The sequence below is a fragment of the Hyla sarda genome, chromosome 13, assembly GCF_029499605.1.
Source record: "Hyla sarda isolate aHylSar1 chromosome 13, aHylSar1.hap1, whole genome shotgun sequence".
Taxonomy (NCBI): domain Eukaryota; kingdom Metazoa; phylum Chordata; class Amphibia; order Anura; family Hylidae; genus Hyla; species Hyla sarda.
Genome location: NC_079201.1, coordinates 32,117,058 through 32,136,298, shown reverse-complemented (window position 1 = coordinate 32,136,298; position 19,241 = coordinate 32,117,058). Strand labels below are relative to the sequence as shown.

At 42.0% G+C, this 19,241-nt stretch overlaps 2 protein-coding genes across 3 annotated transcripts in view; one reads left to right on the top strand and one right to left on the bottom strand.

The window, feature by feature from the left end:
* LOC130297424 (trichohyalin-like) overlaps nucleotides 1–12,767 on the bottom strand; it is a 90,284-nt gene extending 77,517 nt beyond the window's left edge. Inside the window, exon 1 of the mRNA XM_056549894.1 lies at nucleotides 12,605–12,767. Coding sequence (XP_056405869.1) covers nucleotides 12,605–12,745 — 141 coding nt within the window. The 5' untranslated portion in view covers nucleotides 12,746–12,767. The remainder of the gene's footprint in view (nucleotides 1–12,604) is intronic.
* USP36 (ubiquitin specific peptidase 36) overlaps nucleotides 1–18,672 on the top strand; it is a 116,336-nt gene extending 97,664 nt beyond the window's left edge. For both annotated transcript variants that reach the window (XM_056549881.1, XM_056549880.1), the window contains exons 14-19: nucleotides 116–246; nucleotides 5,025–5,615; nucleotides 8,053–8,207; nucleotides 12,871–13,035; nucleotides 13,186–13,301; nucleotides 15,664–18,672. In XM_056549881.1, coding sequence (XP_056405856.1) covers nucleotides 116–246; nucleotides 5,025–5,615; nucleotides 8,053–8,207; nucleotides 12,871–13,035; nucleotides 13,186–13,301; nucleotides 15,664–15,792 — 1,287 coding nt within the window. In that variant the 3' untranslated portion in view covers nucleotides 15,793–18,672. The remainder of the gene's footprint in view (nucleotides 1–115; nucleotides 247–5,024; nucleotides 5,616–8,052; nucleotides 8,208–12,870; nucleotides 13,036–13,185; nucleotides 13,302–15,663) is intronic.
* Nucleotides 18,673–19,241: the final 569 nt, after the last annotated feature.

The following is a 19,241-nucleotide window of genomic DNA, read 5'->3' as shown; positions in this document are numbered from 1 at the left end:
TAGAAGTTTGTATAAAATCTCTATTTTTCCCCCTTCTTTTTCATTTGTTTTAATTTGCCTCAAACCTCCCTTTTTCTTTACACCACCAAGATTTTATTTATGTCAATAACTACAGGGCAGCATGCCGCAGAAGGGAAGCAGAAATGACTCCTACTCCCTTCCTCCCCACTCCATCACTGCTGGCTCCACTCATCCCATCACTGTTTCCCCTGGTCCCACCACAGTCAAGCTGCTTCATACGCATCGGTAAGTTAAGTGGTCTTAACTTCATAGAAAAGACAGAAACCTTATGTTATGCTTTTAATATTAGTGATAAGTAAAAACATTATGTTATATACTAGATGTAAAGTATCTTGAGCAGAAGATTTTTATTTTTTTAATTGCCAAAACATAGACATCTGTATTTCTATGTACTTATATAATGTATATAGAGACAAATATAGCAATATAAAAAGAGACCAAATTAAAAAGCTGCAAAAAATGAAGGTTTATACATTCATGTATATAACCTGAATTGGGTCCAAATAAAACAAAGTAACCAATGCCAAAAAAAACACTGCCCAATATGTGAAGGAAATCTGCAGTAAATTAAACTTATCCTAAACCAGCATTCGGACCCCCCGTGATCAGACCCCTATCCCCTATCCTGTTGATAGGGGGATAGGTGTATTTCACTGCAGTTGTCCCTTAAAGGGTACCTCTCATCAAAAAAAACTTTTTTGATATATTATAGATTAATGTATGCAGAATAACTTTACAATTACATGTTATTAAAAAATATGCTTCTTTCTATTTAATTTTCCACTTTGAAGAAATGACCACTAGGGGTCTCCCTACCAGTCCTGGCAGCAAGCATTTCAGACTCATGCTGGAGTCCTAAACACTACGAGCTGCCAGTCTGCTTTGTTCACAAAGGAGAACACTCAGAGCTGCCAGACTGCTTTGTTCACAGCCTCTTTGGCTGTGAACAAAGCAGGCTGGCAGCTCTGAGTGTTTAGGACTCCAGCATGAGTCAGAAATGCTTGCTGACAGGACTGATCGGGAAAAATACAATAGAAACAAGCATATTTTTCATTAACATGCTATTGGAAAGTTATTCGACATTAATTAATCTAAAATATATCAAAAGTTTATTTGATGAGAGGTACTCTTTAAAAGGGGGTCCGTACCTCAGTAACCCACCAATCCAATGCTTTTCATCAAAGGCTTTATTGAAGACTACAATTATATTAGTCCAACCCTCAATACCCTTATTAGATATTTTTAATGATAAAATAGAGATTCTTTATTTTAAGGAGATTTTTTATTTTATGTCCATGTTTTATTTTATTTGATTGTTATTTTCTATATTATATATTGTGTTTTGTAACACAGGGTGTTAAGGCAATTGAATCTTCCTTTTTGGAGATCTCCTTTTGGTGTATATTAAAGGGGTATTCCAGGAAAAACTTTTTTTTATATATATATATCAACTGGCTCCAGAAAGTTAAACAGATTTGTAAATTACTTCTATTAAAAAATCTTAAAGGAGTAGTCCAGTGGTGACTCAGTGGTGAACAACTTATCCCCTATCTTAAGGATAGGGGATAAGTTGCAGATCGCGGGGGGTCCGACTGCTGGGGCCCCCTGCGATCTCCTGTACGGAGCCCCGAGAGCCTGCGGAAAGGGGGCGTGTCGACCTCCGCACGAAGCGGCGGCCGACACGCCCCCTCAATACAACTCTATGGCAGAGCCGAAGCGCTGCCTTCGGCAATCTCCGGCTCTGCCATTGAGATGTATTGAGGGGGCGTGTCGGCCGCCGCTTCGTGCGGGGGTCGACACCCGCTATCTGGCTGGAGAGCCAGGGCCCTGTACAGAGAGATCACAGGGGGCCCCAGCGGTCGGACCCCCTGCGATCTCAAACTTATACCCTATCCTTAGGATAGGGGATACGTTTTTCACCACTGGACTACCCCTTTAATCCTTTCAGTACTTATGAGCTTCTGAAGTTAAGGTTGTTCTTTTCTGTCTAAGTGCTCTCTGATGACGCCTGTCTCGGGAACCGCCCAGTTTAGAAGAGGTTTGCTATGGGGATTTGCTTCTAGACTGGGCGGTTCCCGAGACACGTGTCATCAGAGAGAACTTAGAGAGAAAAGAACAACTAAACTTCAGCAGCTCCTAAGTACTGAAAGGATTAAGATTTTTTAATAGAAGTAATTTACAAATCTGTTTAACTTTCTGGAGCCAGTTGATATATAAAAAAAAGTTTTTTTTCCTGGATAACCCCTTTAATAATTGTATAAAGTAAAATAATTCATTATTGGACATGGTTGAATTCTGGAGAAATTACTCATGTGGGCAGTTGGAGATAATTGAAATTGTGCGGGCACTTAGTAAACTTAAAGGGAACTTGTCATCACTTTCATGCTGCATGAACCACAAGTCATTGGGGTGGTCCCCAGTGGCTTATGCTTGTCCCACTTACATTGAATGATAGATCAGAGAGAATGAGATCTGTCAATAAAGGCTGGTGGGAAGAAGCTGCTGCGGACCCCTCTGTAAAGGGAGAGTGAGGAGACCCCCATACACATAAGACAGTTGGCTGGTCCCCCTGAAATCAGATGGTTCAGAAACTTTTCTGTAATGTGTATACATGCATGCAGCAGTCTTTAGGGGAGCATGCAGTGTTACCAAATATTAAATATAGACAGCTCTATCTTGGATGCTGAATGGCTTTTTCTGGGAAAATTTGTGCCAAATCTCAATCTCTATAAGCGTGTGGAAATAAAAAATTAAAATACTTGTCTAAGGGACTAAAACGGAGCACAGTCTACTTGTTCCTCATGAAAATCCACTTGTCCTGGTAGACAAAATAATTTCAACCAAAATAGTACATAAATAAGGTCTTTATTAGTTTCGACTCATATGAGGCTTGTTTTTTGCACGACCAATTATACTTAGTAATGACGCCTTGCATTTTTCCATAACTTATGCTGGGAAACAAAAAAATTATTTGTGAGGTGAAACTGAAAATGCAAATTATTAGTTTTTTCCCCGCTATTCACCTTGTGGACAAAATTGCATATTATTTTAATACTTTAGGTCAGCCTGATAACACTAATACCAAATATAATTTTTTTTTAAACTTTTTATTTAAAAAAAAAAAAAATTCCTGTCCGCTATAAAATTTTTATTTTTCTGTATACTGGGCTGTGTGATGGCTCCTTTTTTGGGTCGTAATCTGCTGTATGTACCATTTTGGTATTTATCGGACTTTTTGAACAGTTTTTACTTTTTTTTTCTGGGATATGATGTCATAAACAAAAAACGCAATTCTCTGACTTTTTATTTTTACGTTAACACCATTAACCGTTTGGGACATAAAATTTAGTTTTTTAATAGTTTGGACAATTAGGCACGTGCCAATACCAAATTTTTTAATTATGTTTCCATATTGTTTATATGGAAAATGGGAAAAGGGCGGTGAAATGAACTTTTTAATATGGAAGGGGTTAATGGGTGTTTTTAAAACTTTTATTTTTAAACTTTTATTAAAGTTTTTTTTTTTAAATACAGTTTATTAGGAGGGATCATTAGATTCCTCATAAAGATCAGTGCAGTTCTATTGAACTGTATTGATCTGTGTTCACTTGGTTGAGCCTGTTTAAGGCAGGTCAATCAAATGCAGATCCACTGGGCAGCCATGGATGCAGAAGTAAACCCTCCGGCTACCTCCACAGTGGATCACCCCTCTGCGATTGCTCTGCACGGGGGCAATCCACCCCACTAGACCACCAGGGATGGTTATAAGATCCTTTTAGATGCCGCTGTCAACTTTGACAGCAGCGATCTAAAGGGTTAATAGCCGGCCACCGCATGCCGGGCTATTAGCGGCTGCCAATGGCTACTGAAATCAGCCGGGGGCCGTCGGGTATGGAGCAGACTCGAGTCAGTAGCCCGCTCCATACACCCTGAGCGCCGGACTGTGAGGTGCAGATTGTGTCTCATGCAAGTCTGCGTCCGCTCCAGCATTATAATAAGAAAGTCGGCAGGACCCTGCTTGCCCAATACAGGGCTAAATGTATGAAAATTTCACCTGCCCGGTGCCCGGAACTACATGTCCCGGGCGATAGGATTTCCACATCCCTGTCTATTGATGACAAAAGTTGAACATGCACCAAATGAGTGCAGGATTTTAATGCTAGTCATGATCCTTCTTCATGTATCCAATGTAGACATTTACTGCATTAACTCCTAAATGGGATATCCCAGTATAAAAAAAAATCTGCTATCCACAACATAGCTGATAAGTGATGGTCCGACCACTGGAACCCCCCTAATGACAAGAACTGAGGTCAGTTGTACCCTGAGAGAATGAAGTGACTGCGCACATGCTCGGCTTCCACTTCAATAACGGTCTATGGGACTTGTGAACATAGCCGAGTTCAGCGCTCAACAATGTTTAACAGTCCTTAAAAAGGAAGAGGGCGCCAGTCAGAACAAGTGTGCTGCCGCTTCATTCACTTGGGGAAAATTGACTTCTGTTATTGTGATCCTTGGGGGTTCCAGTGGCCTGAGCCCCATGGATCAGCTAAATATCCCCTAACCTATGGATCGGGGTAAACTTTAATCTGAGGATAACCCAGTTTTAATATTACTCATGAAAATGCTGAGTGACAATGCTAATAAAGGCTGTGGTTTATATGGTCAGTAAGGCTTCCTGTGTAGAGACATTTTAAAGGGGTACTCCGCTGCTCAGCGTTTGGAACAAACTGTTCCGAACGCTTGGGCCGGCGCCGGGAGCTAGTGACATCATAGCCCCACCCCCTCATGCTGTCATGCCCCGCCCCCTCAATGCAAGTCTATGGGAGGGGGTGTGACGGCTGACACGCCCCCTCCCAAAGACTTGCAGTGAGGGGGTGGAGCATGACATCATGAGGGGGCGGGGCTATGATGTCACGAGCTAACGGCTCCAGCGTTTGGAACAGTTTGTTCCAAACGCTGAGCAGCGGAGTACCTCTTTTAAAGTATTTCTTGTCTTCCAGGGAATCTCTTCATGCTGCAGACTTTCGTGGGACTTGTAGCAATACTTCTAAACAGAAATCTTTCAAATTTCCTGGAAAGCATTCACATTACAGCGGAGAATCATCCCATCGCTCCCCTCCTCGTAGCCACCCTACCAGCCTTTCTTCCGATAATACATCCTCACCAACCATGGCCCTCCAAGGCACTGTAAGGGACAGTTCTGTTGAAACGCTGGGTACAAGGTCCTCAAATGAAAAAGACAAATCTAAGAAGAAAGCCCATACCTCAAGCTGCAATGGGGACCTTGGAGTCAGTGAGGGAAGTAATGTTGTGAAGAAAAACAAGAAGAAAAAAAGAAAATCTTTTGAAAAGAAAAGGGAGGCAGAAAGTGTTATATGTCACTTGGAGACACAGACAATAACCAGTCACAAATTAAAGAAAATGAAAATAAAACGGAAGAAACGTAGACCTCCACAGGACAGCAAAACTACAGAACCTAGATCAGAAATTCCCAATAAAGGGCAAACTTCACAAGAGACAACAGGCAAAAAGAAGGAGCGTTTGAAGTCTGGCCACCACGTGGAGGAGAAGCCCCTAATACAGTTAAATGGGTAAGAACTTCGGCTTTTACTCTATTACTCAAATTGTTAGCGACAGCAACTTGTGCCCCAATTATGCTCCAGTTTTACCTTGTGTTTCACTCTATGCTTTGAAAGGGTTAAAGGGGTTATCCAGGAAAAAACTTTTTTTTTATATATATTAACTGGCTCCAGAAAGTTAAACAGATTTGTAAATTACTTCTATTAAAAAATCTTTACCCTTTCAGTACTTATGAGCTTCTGAAGTTGAGTTGTTCTTTTCTGTCTAAGTGCTCTCTGATGACACCTGTCTCAGGAACCGCCCAGTTTCGAAGCAAATCCCCATAGCAAACCTCTTCTGCTCTGTGCAGTTCTTGAGACAAGCAGAGATGTCAGCAGAGAGCACTGTTGCCAGACAGAAAACAACAACTCAACATCAGCAGCTGATAATTATTGAAAGGATTAAGATTTTTTAATAGAAGTCATTTACAAATCTGTTTAACTTTCTGGAGCCAGTTGATATATAAAAACATTTTTTTTTCCTGGAATTCCCCTTTAAATCTGCTGAGTGCACACACGTGAATGAGCATTCTGCAAATTGTAAAATATGCTGAATTGTTCCACTATGTGAATTGGGTTTGAAAAAATAATTTTTAGTATTATTTTATTTCCATGTTTGGCCAGAAAGGAAATCCTTGCACAATCATTTATTGCATTAAGTTGATCACACAATACTGTTAGTTGCGTCGACCCTTAAAGGGGTACTCTGCTGCTCAGCGTTTGGAACAAAATGTTCCGAATGATTAGAGTCGGCGCTGGGAGCTTGTGACGCCATAGCCCCGCCCCCTCATGATGTCACACCCCGCCCCCTCAATGCAAGTCTATGGGAGGGGGCGTGCTGGCTGACACGCCCCCTCCCATAGACTTGCATTGAGGGGGTGGGGCGTGATGTCATGAGGGGCGGGGCTATGATGTCACAAGCTCCCGGCTCTAAACATTTCTTTTTCATATCAACTGATGCCAGAAAGCTAAACAGATTTGTAAATTACTTTATATTTAAAAATCTTAGCCCTTTCAGTACTTATCAGCTACTGTATACTACAGAGGAAGTTCTTTTCTTTTTGAATTTTCTTTTCTGTCTGACCACAGTGCTCTCTGCTGACACCTCTGTCCATGTCCGGAACTGTCCGCAGCAGGAGAGGTTGACAGTTTCTAAAATGGACAGAGGTGTCAGCAGAGAGCACTGTGGTCAGACAGAAAGGAAATTCAAAAAGAAAACAAAACTTCCTGTGGAACATACAGCAGCTGATAAGTATTGGAAGGAGTAAGATATTTAAATAGAAGTCATTTACAAATCTGTTTAACTTTCTGGCATCAGTTGATATGAAAAAGAAATGTTTAGAGCCGGGAGCTTGTGACATCATAGCCCCGCCCCTCATGACATCACGCCCCACCCCCTCAATGCAAGTCTATGGGAGGGGGCGTGTCAGCCAGCACGCCCCCTCCCATAGACTTGCATTGAGGGGGCGGGGTGTGACATCATGAGGGGGCGGGGCTATGGCGTCACAAGCTCCCAGCGCCGACTCTAATCATTCGGAACATTTTGTTCCAAACGCTGAGCAGCAGAGTACCCCTTTAAGGGTCGACGCAACTAACAGTATTGTGTGATCAACTTAATGCAATAAATGATTGTGCAAGGATTTCCTTTCTGGCCAAACATGGAAATAAAATAATACCAAAAATTATATTATTGGTTGATTATAGGAAAAATTTTTTCCAGCGGAGTACTCCTTTAACCCCTGAAAGGGCCTCTTTACCAGCTAAGGTTTTTGCCTCTCTGCATATAAGCAGCCATGACTCTTTAGTTGACTATGCAGCAGAAGTTGTATTGTGGATGCCTAATAAGTGGAGGTTTTTGTTTTTATGTTATGAATGCAAAATATAATATACCTTATACTAAATAATTTTAATGTATTTTTGTATTACCTTTTTTAGCGTTACTACACTTATAATGTGTGAGCATACTTTCCTATGCTTAAACATTATGAACTTTGTTACAGTGGCACAGGCTGCTTCTGTTGTGCCCTATCAGTAGACTCAATAAACAGTCTTTTCTAGTCCCCAGGGTGGAATGCAGACGGCCGTGACCACTGAGGCCAATGATGGTCCGCAACATCCAGAGCACAGTGTACAATGACATTACTGGGCACTTCCTCTATAGTTGCAAAGCATTAGACATTGAAAGTGACAGAAGGGATGAGCAGGGCTTTTTATTTTTTACTTATTCCCCCTCCTAATCCCTACCCCTGGCTTCTTTTTTCAGCATCCAATTTTTATTTTTTTTTATCGTAAAACGATTAAAAAAAAAAAACTTCTAACTATTAAAATAGAAGCTTCATTCTAAATATATTCTGAAACAGATTGTCAGTAGGAATTGGTAACCAAACTGTACATGTGGACCTCATTTTAGTATCGCTGACGGTTCACCTAATGCTGAGGAAGTGGATCAAGTAGCTAGAAAAGCCAAGAAAAGGAAGCTGGGACAGCCGGAACCGGACAGCGTAAAGCTTGTGGAAAATGAATCTAGTGGTAAACAGAAGCAGACGGTTCAGGAAATAAAATCCGGTAAGATGGTTTCCTTTTAGTCATGGAAAAATGGTTTGGGCCCATTCACATTATGAAATCTCTGTCCGGACATATTCACCAATGCATTTCTGTGCATGTTCCACTGAAAGGATAAACATGTTCATTCTGGTGCCAGAGTCTGGGGCTGGAATTTCCATGGTGCATTATGTATCCCCCCCCCCCCCCCCCCAGTCAATACTTAGAAGAACCACCTTTCACTGCATTTACAGCTGCAAGTATTTTGGTGGATGTCTCTACCAGTTTTGCGCATCTAGAGATGGAAATCTTGAGCTTAAGCTTTTTTTGCCAAGAATAATGGATTAGGGACGGGTAGAGATTGGGTAGAGACGTCTGTGAACAGCAATATTCAAGCCATAGATTCTCAATTGGATTCATGTCTGGGCTCTAACCAGCTTTGACATTAACATGCTTTGATCTAAACCTTTCCATTGTAGCGTTGGTTGTATGTTTAACGTCATTGGGGGAAATTTATTAAAACCCGTGCAGAGCAACCAATCAGATTTTTTTTTTTTTTTGGGCTCCTTTTTAAAAATGAAAGAAGAAATATGATTGGTTGCTATGAGCAACTAGTCAGTTTTCCACTGCACAGGTTTTGATAAATCCCCCTCTTGTCCTGCTGAAACCATCATCCCAGTCTCAGGTCTTTTGCAGACTTTTTCCGCAGATGTGCACGGATGGTAGAGGATTGCCCTGTATTTGGCTCCATCCATCTTGCGATCAATTCTGACCACTTTCCCTGGACAGCTGAATGGGGGAAGCATCCCCACAGCATGATGCTATCGCTACCATGTTTCACTGTGGGCATGGTGTGCTCAGGGTGATGGGCCATGTTAGGTGTCGGTCACACGTACTGTTTCTTAGTGTAAACAAATGTTTTTAGTTACACTGGCATGCTTGTGTTGTCCTTTATTTAGTTTTTTTTTCACAAGAGGTAAAAGAAGAAAAAGTACTCCATGCACATTTGAGGCCTAAAATGGTGATTTTCACAAGGGTGGCTGATCATTGCACAGGTTCTGACATAAAAGCTAAAAAACAAACAAAAAAAAACATGTGACCCCCATTTTGGAAACTACACCCCTCAAGGAATGTAAAACGGGATGCAGTGCGCATTTAGACCTTATAGGGTCATGAATATGAAAAATTTAAATTTTTAGACTAAAATGCTTTATTTTCACAATGGGTAGAAGGGAGAAAAAAGCCCCCCCAAAATGTGTTATCCAATTTCTCCCAAGTATGAAAGTATCCCAATATGTGGGCATAAAGTGCTGCATCGGCGCACGGCAGGGCTCAGAAGAGAAGATGTAGTTTTCCAAATAGTGTCACACGAGGGGGGTTTCCACTGTCCGGGAACCATGGGGGCTTTATAAATGCGACATGGCCGCCAATTTTTATTCCAGCCCAAATCCTCTCTCCTAAAGCCCAATGTCGCTACCTCCCTTCTGAGCCCTGACGTTGGCCTGCATGGCACATTACATCCACATATGGGGTATTTCCATACTCGGGAGAAATTTCTCCTGGGAAAATAAAAATATTGGGGTTACACCAGCATTTTTGTGTAAAAATTTTTATTTTTTATTTTCAAGGCCCACTCTTCCAAAATTGTGTCAAACACCTGTGGGTGTAAATGCTCACTGCACCCCTTATTACATTCCATGAGAGGTGTACCGTATATACTCGAGTATAAGCCGACCCGAGTATAAGCCGAGACCCCTAATTTCAACCCAAAATCCCAGGAAAAGTTATTGACTCGAGTATAAGCCTAGGGTGGGAAATACATCATCCCCCCCTGTCATCATCCAGACCCGTCATTAACATCCTCATCATCATCACCGCCTGTCATCATCCAGACCCTCATCATCATCACCTGTCATCATCCCCTTGTCATCATCCCACACATCCCCCCTTCATCATCCCCTTGTCATCATCCCCACCCCCCTTCATCATCCCCTTGTCATCATCCCCACCCCCCTTCATCATCCCACACACCCCCTTCATCATCCTCTTATCATCCCACCCCCCCCCTTCATCATCCTCTTATCATCCCACACCCCCCCCCCTTCATCATCCTCTTCTCATCATCCGCCCGCAGTGGTCTTTAACCGGCGGACCTCCAGAGGTTTCAAAACTACAACTCCCAGCAAGCCCGGACAGCCGATGGCTGTCCGGGCTTGCTGGGAGTTGTAGTTTTGAAACCTCCGGAGGTCCACAGGTTGAAGACCACTGCGGTCTTCGACATCATCCAGCCCCCTCTCACCCCCCTTTAGTTCTGTACAGTACTCACCTCCGCTCGGCGCTGGTCCGGTGCTGCAGGGCTGTCCGGAGAGGAGGTGGTCCGGTGGGATAGTGGTTCCGGGCTGCTATCTTCACCGGGGGCGCCTCTTCTCCGCGCTTCTGGCCCGGAATAGAGGCGTTGCCTTGACAATGACGCAGAAGTACGTTGGCAATGAACGTACCTCTGCGTCGTTGTCAAGGCAACGTGACCATTCTGGGGCCAGGCCCGAAGCGTTAGATGAGGCCTCCCCAGTGAAGATAGCTGCCCGGAACCACTATCCCACTGGACGACCTACTCACCGGACAGCCCTGCAGCACCGGACCAGCGCCGAGCGGAGGTGAGTACTGTACAGAACTAAAGGGGGGTGAGAGGGGGCTGGATGATGTCGAAGGCCACAGTGGTCTTCAACCTGCGGATCTCCGGAGGTTTCAAAACTACAACTCCCAGCAAGCCCGGACAGCCGATGGCTGCCCGGGCTTGCTGGGAGTTGTAGTTTTGAAACCTCTGGAGGTCCGCAGGTTGAAGACCACTGTGGGTGGAGAGTTCACTCGAGTATAAGCCGAGGGGGGTGTTTTCAGTACGAAAAATCGTGCTGAAAAACTCGGCTTATACTCGAGTATATACGGTAGTTTCCAAAATGTAGTCACATCTGCTGTTCTGGCACCATGGGGGTTTTGTAAATGCTACATGGCCCCAAAAACTATTCCAGCCAAATTCTCCCTCCAAAAGTCAAATGGCACTCCTTCCCTCATGAGCCCTGCCGCGTGCCTGCAGAACACTTTACGTCCACATATTGGGTTACAAATTTTAAGGGACATTTTCTCGTTTTGTCCCTCGGGGCTAGAACAACATGTTAGTGTAAAAAAAAAAATGAGATTTTGACTTTTCACCTCCACTTTTCTGCTATTCCTGTGAAACATCTTAAGGGTTAACAAACTTTCTGAATTTCATTTTAAATACTTTGAGGGGTGCAGTTTTCATAATGGGTCATTTATGGGGATTTCTAACAAATTTGTAACAAAAATTCAGATTTAGAAATTTTTGAGAAAGATTGGATAATTGCTTCTAAACTTTGAAGCCCTGTAATGTCTTCAAAAAGTGAAAACATGTCAACTTTATGATGCCAACATAAAGTAGACATTTGTATATGTGAATTCATATGTCATTTATTTGGCATGACCATTTTCATTTCAAGCAGAGCATTTTAAATTTAGAAAAATGCTAATTTTCCCAAAAAAAATTTCATAAAATTTTGCAATTATGCAAGTATTAACAAAAAAAATTACCACTATCTTCAATTAAAATAGATCACGAAAAAACACGTCGGCATCCGACTGATAAGTATAAAGCATCTCAGAGTTATTAACACATAAAGTGACACAGGTGAGATTTGAAAAATGTGGCTGTGTCCTTAAGGTCAAAATGGGCTGAGTCCTTAAAGGGGTTAAAATTTGAAATAAACTATGCAGCACCATTTTATACAGCAGCTACATTACAGTCATGTCCAGTGACGCTACTGAGCCATGTGATTGTTTCTACAGCAGCATTTACAGTGAATCATCCCGGTCTCCGGGCAGGTGAATACTGTGATAGTCACTGATCACTCAGGAAGCCAGCGTGATCGCTTCCATTTACAGAGTTTTGTTAAAGCTGTGTAAGAAAGTAAGATTGGCCCAGATTTATCAACTGTCGCTGTTTTCAGACCTGGATCTTTATGCAATAAAAGGCAGGTGGGTATTGGGGCCTGTCATTCCCTTCCTGGCCAGCCCAACTTTCCAATTTAGCCTCCGGCAGCCAATATGATGGAGACTGGCCTGTTATTTGGCTTACAAAGATTTTGTGAAGCATGCGCTAGGAGAGACTGTGAAGAAACAGAACTTCTGGTGTGGCGGTTGTGATACAGAGATCTGCTTACCTATGTAGGACATTTGCTTTTTTTGTGAGATAACGGGTGTTGTTTTATTTTCTCTTGGGCGGCTGGTAGTAAGCCACCTGTATAGTTACATACATTCTGAACTACACTTGGAAAGGTTGTCCTGTCAGCATGTATTTAATATACTAGCTCATGAAGGGGATAATCATAAAAAAAAAATAAAACGCTCACCTCCCTCCCTCTTATGCCCGTTGCAAAGATCTGGCTTCGGGGACATGATGTTAGGAGCTCGATCAGCCTGACAGCTGTGTATTCCAACCTATTTTCAGTAGGAGAATGGAAATAAGTACAATTTCCCCAAACATATGCCATCAAGGAGATAAAACATAGTCAGAACACCACCACACACATTAGTCCCCTGTAATCTGATGAGTATGGGAACTTTAAGAATATTTTGTTATTTAATCTAGGAAAATCTCTTGTGTTTACCCTTTTAGATTCTGTATTTGTATGGGACACCCATATCAAAGAGGGGTACAAACGGCCTAATTCAATTAATGGTGCTCCGAAGAAAATCTGCCCAGTTTGGGATGGTACAAAGAATTCATCTGTAATCCAAGAACTGCTGAAAAATTCCAATAATAAAGCATATGGGACAGAAGGTAAGATGCTAGCAGTCAGATTACATTCCAATAAATATATGCGGCATTGAGAAAATACAATTTACTATGGCTTACTATGCTGAACAACATGTGCCATATTATGGTGTTTCGTGGGAATCGTCACTAGATGGTTTTCGTTTTCTCTTACAGTACGAACATGGAATGAAGAAAAGTCTGCTGTGAGCCAAGATTCTCTGAATCTTGCAAATGAGGCAAAATGTAGCAAAGTTATAGATGAATGGGACGAAGACTTTGACAGCGGAAAGGTAATAAAGTTTAAAAAATGTAAATTTAATTGAATTCATTTGTTGGTCAAACTTAAAGGGGTACTCCGGTGGAAAACTTTTTTTTTTTTTTTTTTTTTATGAATTGGTGCCAGAAAGTTAAACAGATTTGTAAATTACGTCTATTAAAAAATCTTAATCCTTCCAGTACTTATTAGCTTCTGAATACTATAGAGGAAATTCTTTTATTTTTGGAACACAGAGCTCACTGCTGACATCATGAGCACAGTGCTTTCTGCTGACATCTCTGTCCATTTTAAGAACTGTCAAGGGTAAGAGAAAATCCCCATAGCAAAAATATGCTGCTCTGGACAGTTCTTAAAATGGACAGAGATGTCAGCAGAGAGCACTGTGTTCCAAAAAGAAAAGAATTTCCTCTGTAGTATTCAGCAGCTAATAAGTAATGGAAAGATTAAGATTTTTTAATAGAAGTAATTTACAAATCTGTTTAACTTTCCGGCACCAGTTGATTTAATGGCCTTAGACATCTTATCACCTATACAAAGTATAGGGATAAGATATCTGATCGTGGGGGGGTCCTGCCGTTGGGACTCATTGCGACCTCCATGCAACACCTGGCATTCTGTGGCGGGTGCTGCTCCAGTACAGAATGCCGCATGCTGCACAGAGATCACGCAGGGTCCCAGCGGCAGGACCCTGCAATCAGGCATCTTATTCCCTATACTTTGGATAGAGGATAAGATGTCTAAGGGTGGAATATTCCTTTATTTTAAAAGGAGATTGACTTTTTCAGTCACCTAGTCACCGCTCCTCTGCCCTCATTTCCATCATAGCGAAGACTGCACAGAAAACGGTGAAGAATAAGACCCTTGTATCATCAGGCGCTGCCGTACCGAGGGAAAATGATTTTTAGAGTATGGGTATTTTCATATGTATTTTCTACATACATGTGTAACAGACAGGTCTAAGGTACGGCATATGTTTAGTGGTTATAAATTTCCGTTCAATCCTCACTATTGTGATGCTTAGTGTTTTCTTGGTTTGTATGAATTTATGATGCTTAAGTGTAATGTGATTTTTCTTAGATAATCTATATATGGTTTCTTATATATATAATATACATACACATTTTTATGTTGTGACTCCCCTTCTATGTTTGTGGCATCTTTTTGATGCCTACTTATACTCTGCTGGGATCCGTTGTACCTACAGTATCCCAATCTCCGAAACGAGTTATTGGTTTTTGTACACATCTCTTTTATTATTTTTGAATAGATTTGAAAATACTATACTTCTATCTTTTAATGGATTTGAAAATACCCATGCTCTGAAAAATCATTTTTACTAGTATACAGCAGTGCCTGGCCATACAAGGGTTTTTTCTCTACTGCTTAAAGGGGTATTCCGCCCCTAGACATCTTATCCCCTATCCAAAGGATAGGGGAAAAGATGTCAGATCCCCGCGGTCTCTCGCTGCTGGGGACCCCCGGGATCCCTGCGAGTTCGCTCTGCACGTAATGATGGGCGGTACAGGGGCCGGAGCAGTGTGACGTCATGGCTCCGCCCCTCGTGACATCACAGCCCGTCCCCTTAATGCAAGTCTATGGGAGGGGGCGTGACGACTGCCACGCCCCTCCCATAGACTTGTATTGAAAGGGGCGGACCGTGACATCACGAGAGGCGGAGCCGTGACCTAACGATGCTCCGGCCCCTGTACCGCCCATCATTACGTGCAGAGCGAACTCGCTCTGTGCTGTAATGATAGCGCGGTGCCGCAGCAGGGATCCCGGGGGTCCCCAGCAGCGGGACCGCAGCGATCTGACATCTTATCCCCTATCCTTTGGATAGGGGATAAGATGTCTAGGGGCGGAATACCCCTTTAACTGTTGTACAAGAGGACTGGTTGCCCTTTTCCCGTGACATTCGGGCTCAGCAGCGGCTTCCTATTTATTGGTACCCCAAGGATAGGGGTGAGAGGCTCCTTGTTTATTTACATCAGGTATGCGGCCATCTTGTAGAGGCCTGTTTTGCATGTAGACCCTCAAATAAGGTCTTTAAGTAACATGCAAGGCGCTGTCCTCTGGTCTCCATTTTTCTCTTACTACAGGTGGTGCACAGGAAAAGCAGTTATATATAACATTACCAATGGCTTACCACATAATACCAAAATTGGCTTTACGTTGACACTACGTTAAAGTGTCTGACAGAGCTAGAGCCCCTCAGTGCAAACTCTCTCCCTCCTCATTATGCCCATATGCCTTAGACCAGTTTAAAAGGAATGATCATCATAATTCTCTTAGCTATGTAGGAATAAGTTCTATATACAACTAATGAAAGGAGATCTTACTCTTATGTTTTTTTGTTTTTTCTTTCTTTTTTTAAGGTAAAAAAGATAAAATTTCGACGCGACAAATGGAGAATCAAAAATGGTTTTCAGTCTCTGCAGAACCGGCGTAACTTCTGGTCAGTCACTCACTCCCAACAGTTCTCCAGGATGGCATACAAGTACTGACGACAATATGGAAGATCATAATGATATTATAATTTTCTGCTTTATTTTCTACACCAAATGTCAGTAACCCAAGATGGAGAAATAAAATAGTGACATTTTGAGAGCTGCGTGATAGATCTGTTTTTTATCGTGCAAATGTAACACTGTTTGCTCTCCACAAACTTTACACTACACTGGCAAGACCATAGCAATGAAAGCTTAGAGGGGTTTTCTGGTGTCTGTTGTTTTTTTGTATTTTAACATGCATAAAACTTCAATATAAATATCTAATTAAAAAAACAAAACAGGATTTCCAATCTCAGAAGTTCCCCAACACCTTATGTGGGTCTCAATCCTGAAAATCTAAAGGGGCTGCAGTGCTGCTTTAGGTCTCTGGTCTCTTTACAGCTCCATTTAAAGGGGTACTCCACTGGCCAGCGTTCGGAACGCAGTTTTTGCGCTGCGCAGTACCGGCCCGGCTACCCCCCCCACAATCGGACATGTTATCCCCTATCCTTAGGATAGGGGATAACATGTCTAGGGGCGCTGTACCCCTTTAAATCCCAGACTTCTGCCCTTTATCTGATTATATGGGAGCAGAAACAAACCTGTTCCCTGCTGATTTCATTTGATTAATCTTAGATTCTTCCAGGACAGGATACAAATCCATTCGGTATTGGGTAACCATGTTGGTCGCATTTCAAAATTGTTAACTAAGCTTTTATTTATAGGTTAAAGAATTATTTTGCAAGACCATTTTCATTGTTTATTGGGCAATATATATTATAATATTACTTAATTTTTTTATTCTGTTTTAAAATTAGACTTTTTCAAATAAATTATTGTTTTGGCACATTAACCCCTTAAGGACATAGGACATAAATATACGTCCTAGTGTCCTGGTACTTAATGCACCGGGACGTAAATTTATGTCCTATAGGTAAAGCGTGCACAGGAGCTGCGCACGCTTCATGAACGGGTGGTCCCGGCTGTTATCAGCAGATATTCCCTTAGATGCTGTGATCAATTATGATTACAGCATCTATGGCAATTGTAATGGCTAATCGAAAACCCTGTGGCATGACTGCAGAGATCTGATCAGCCATGATGGCGGACAGAGGTCCTCTTACCTGCCTCTGATGCTCTCCTGGGGTCTTTTTCTTTGGTTTGCCTTCTAGCAGACCAGAGAAGATTGCTGATAAAAAGGTAAAATGAGTGATGTAATTGCAAAGTACAATTGGTTAAGCAAAAAATAGCTTAAAATGGAATAATCCACATTTTTAAGACTTTCATCTTCCAAGTTTGTTAAATGCTACATTTTAACCCCTTAAGGACGCAGGACGTAAATGTACGTCCTGGTGAGGTGGTACTTAACACACCAGGACGTACATTTACGTCCTAAGCATAACCGCGGGCATCGGAGCGGTGCCCGTGTCATGCGCGGCTGATCCCGGCTGCTGACCGCGGGCGTCCGCCATTAACCCTTCAGGTGCCGGGATCAATACAGATCCCGGCATCTGCGGCAGTTCGCGATTTAAATGAACGATCGGATCGCCCGCAGCGCTGCTGCGGGGATCCGATCATTCATAACGCCGCACGGAGGTCCCCTCTCCTTCCTCCGTGCGGCTCCCGGCGTCTCCTGCTCTGGTCTGTGATCGAGCAGACCAGAGCAGGAGATGACCGATAATACTGATCTGTTCTATGTCCTATACATAGAACAGATCAGTATTAGCAATCATGGTATTGCTATGAATAGTCCCCTATGGGGACTATTCAAGTGTAAAAAAAAATGTAAAAAAATGTAAAAGTAAAAGTAAAAAAAAAAGTGAAAAATCCCCTCCCCCAATAAAAAAGTAAAACGTCCGTTTTTTCCTATTTTACCCCCAAAAAGCGTAAAAAACATTTTTTATAGACATATTTGGTATCGCCGCGTGCGTAAATGTCCGAATAAATAAAATGTTAATGATCCCGTACGGTGAACGGCGTGAACGAAAAAAAATAAAAAAGTCCAAAATTCCTACTTTTTTAATACATTTTATTTAAAAAAAAATTATCAAAAATGTATTAAAAGTTTTTTATATGCAAATGTGGTATCAAAAAAAAGTACAGATCATGGCGCAAAAAATGAGCCCCCATACCGCTGCTTATACGGAAAAATAAAAAAGTTAGAGGTCATCAAAATAAAGGGATTATAAACGTACTAATTTGGTTAAAAAGTTTGTGATTTTTTTTAATAATATAAAAGTATATAATAATGGGTATCATTTTAATCGTATTGACCCTCAGAATAAAGAACACATGTCATTTTTACCATAAATTGTACGGCGTGAAAACAAAACCTTCCAAAATTAGCAAAATTGCATTTTTTGTTTTAATTTCCCCACAAAAATAGTGTTTTTTGGTTGCGCCATACATTTTATGATATAATGAGTGATGTCATTACAAAGGACAACTGGTCGCGCAAAAAACAAGCCCTCATACTAGTCTGTGGATGAAAATATAAAAGAGTTATGATTTTTAGAAGGCGAGGAGGAAAAAAATGAAAACGTAAAAATTTAATTGTCTGAGTCCTTAAGGCCAAAATGGGCTGAGTCCTTAAGGGGTTAAGGTATTGACTCATGGGGGAGATTTATCAAAGCCTGTGTAGAAGAAGAGTGGGGCAGTTGCCCATAGCAACCACTCAGATTGCTTCTTTAATTTTTCAGAGGCCTCTTGTACTACTCTTCCCCTACACAGGTTTTGATAAATCTTCCACCATGGAGACTAGCCCTTACGACTATATGCCCTATTGGGAAATGTAGACGTTATAGAGGTGTATCTGGTTCTGTTCTGGTGGACTGGCTCTGACCAAGTATTGAATGTACTATTTAAAGGGAACCAATCAGCAGATTTTAGCATATATAACGCTTGGCAATGCATTATATATATATATATATATATATATATATATATGCTAAAATCATTATCCTCACCATCCCCAGGGGACGTTTGTGCCCCCAGGTATGGTGAAGATATTAACGGCTCATGTCATCGCTCTGCTCCCTAAGCAGACGGAGCAAAGTGGTGACATGAGCCGTCAATCAAGCCGTCTGGGCCACGGCCAAAGCAATGTGGAGCAATGGGTGCTGGTAAGTAGAAGTCCCTGCCCAGGGGACAACTTGCAGGGCGGTTGGGAGGGACTTTATAACTTAATATCTTCATCATCCCTGTGGGCACAAACGTCCCCCGGGGATGGTGAGGATAATGATTTTTGCATATAGAACGCATTGTCAAGCGTTACATATGCTAAAATCTGCTGATTGGTTCCCTTTAAATTCATTTACACGAGTGCCATATACTGCTAAATTTTTGTCCACAAGATGAGGGCTCGGCAAAACTTCCTCTGGTGGTGATAACTTCTGACCAGGGTTCCTGGAGCCAGTCCCCTGGTGGTCAGCTGATGGACTGGGTTTCTATGTTTAAAGAAATTG